General features: G+C 61.2%; 1 protein-coding gene across 1 annotated transcript in view; it reads left to right on the top strand.

The window, feature by feature from the left end:
• The window catches only part of GRK1 (G protein-coupled receptor kinase 1), an 18,405-nt gene that overhangs the window by 318 nt on the left and 16,418 nt on the right, over nt 1-1,669 (top strand). The window contains exon 2 of the mRNA XM_006038657.2: nt 4-646. Within this exon, the coding sequence (XP_006038719.1) occupies nt 4-646 (643 nt within the window). The remainder of the gene's footprint in view (nt 1-3; nt 647-1,669) is intronic.

Consider the following 1,669-nt stretch of genomic DNA (forward strand, 5'->3'; position numbering starts at 1 on the left):
CAGCATCGACAGCCAGGTGGGGGCGCCGGTGCGGGACAAGAAGATGCGGGACCGCCTCCGTCTTCCCCACATCTCACAGTGCGAGGAGCTGCGGGAGGCATCTGCTGGCGGCCCCTTCCACAGCACATGCCTCCAGCAGCCCTTGGGCCGCCGCCTCTTCCGGCAGTTCCTGGAGGCCCCTGAGAGCCCCTATGAAGCGCCTGCAGGGCTCTGGAAGGCCCTTGAAGAATACGGGGAGGCTGAGGAGGCTGAACGGAGACAACGAGCTCAACAGGCCATCAACCGGTTCTTGGAGGTGTCTTCACCACTCTTCTGCACCTTTCTGGAGGAGAAGACGTTGGCCAAAGTCAAGGCTGAAGCCAACCAGGCCCGGGGAGACCTCTTCAAGGAGGTGGAAGAAGAGCTTCTCCAACATCTGGAGGCCCAGGCATGGGGCCCCTTCCAGGACAGCCCCTTCTTCTCCCGCTTCCTCCAGTTCAAGTGGTTGGAGGCCCAGCCAGTGACGGAGGAATGGTTCCTCGACTTCCGGGTGTTGGGCAAAGGGGGGTTCGGGGAGGTCTGTGCTACGCAGATGCGGGCCACTGGCAAGATGTATGCCAACAAGCGGCTCAACAAGAAGCGCCTCAAGAAGAGGCATGGCTACGAGGTAAGAGAGGAAGGGGCAGGGGGGTCTTGGATGCTGCCAGTTGGGGGAGTTGAGGGGGTCGGGGGAGACAATGGGGGCCCAGATGCTTGGGTTCTTCTCTGTGGGGTGTGTCAAGTTGGGGACAGGTCACCTGGCTAGGGTGGGGAGGCATCAGGGGGTCTTGGAATATGCCTGTTGGGGGAGTTGAGGGGGTTAGGGGGAGAAGATGGGGGCCTGGATGCCTGGGGGGGTGTAGAGTTGGGGGCAGGACACCTGGTTCTTATGGTGTAGGAGGTTGTGGGGTGGGGTTGAGAGCCTGGACGCCTGCTTTCTTACCTTGTAGGAGGTGGTGGGGTGGAGTTGGGGGCCCGGATGCCTGAGTTCTCTCCCTGTAGGGGAGGTGTGGGGTAAGATTGGGAGCCCAGACACCTGGGTTCTCTCCCAGCATGTGGGGTAGCTGAGGGAAGGGGGGTGGTGTTTGGGAGGGGGATAAGTGGGTTTGAAGGTGGGGCCTGGACCCCTCAGTTCTCAGCTTGTTTTCAGTGGGGTAGGGTTGGGAGATCCAGATGCCTGGGTTCTTACCCTGTGGGGATTGGTGGTGTAGAGCTGGGAGATGGGATGCCTGGGTTCTCTCCCTATAGGGGTTCTGGGGGGAAGATTTGGAAGCCCGGACACCTGGATTCTCTCCTGAGGTGATGGGAGACTACCCAAGTGTCCAGGCCCCCATGTCTACCAAACCAGATGCAGTGGGGAGAGAAGCCAGGCAAGATCCCACCCCATTCTACAATTCAGTCCCTGACCCCTGACCCTGAGTGGAGGATCAAGACCCTCTAGCCAAGGATCTTTGGGGAAGAGAAGGTCCCAGGGGAAGAGGTTGGTAGCCCCAGGCTCAGCCTTGAGAGAGGTTGCCAGGGCATGGAGCTGCGGGGGGCGGGGGGAGGGGGAGGGAAAGCTGGGCAGGGGGCATGAGAGAGAGCAGAGGCTGGGGGGGGGCATTGGGGGAAGGGAGTCACCATGGTTGAGAAGACCCCTCCCGGCCTGGAA

The sequence above is a fragment of the Alligator sinensis genome, unplaced genomic scaffold, assembly GCF_000455745.1.
Source record: "Alligator sinensis unplaced genomic scaffold, ASM45574v1 scaffold1950_1, whole genome shotgun sequence".
Taxonomy (NCBI): Eukaryota; Metazoa; Chordata; order Crocodylia; family Alligatoridae; genus Alligator; species Alligator sinensis.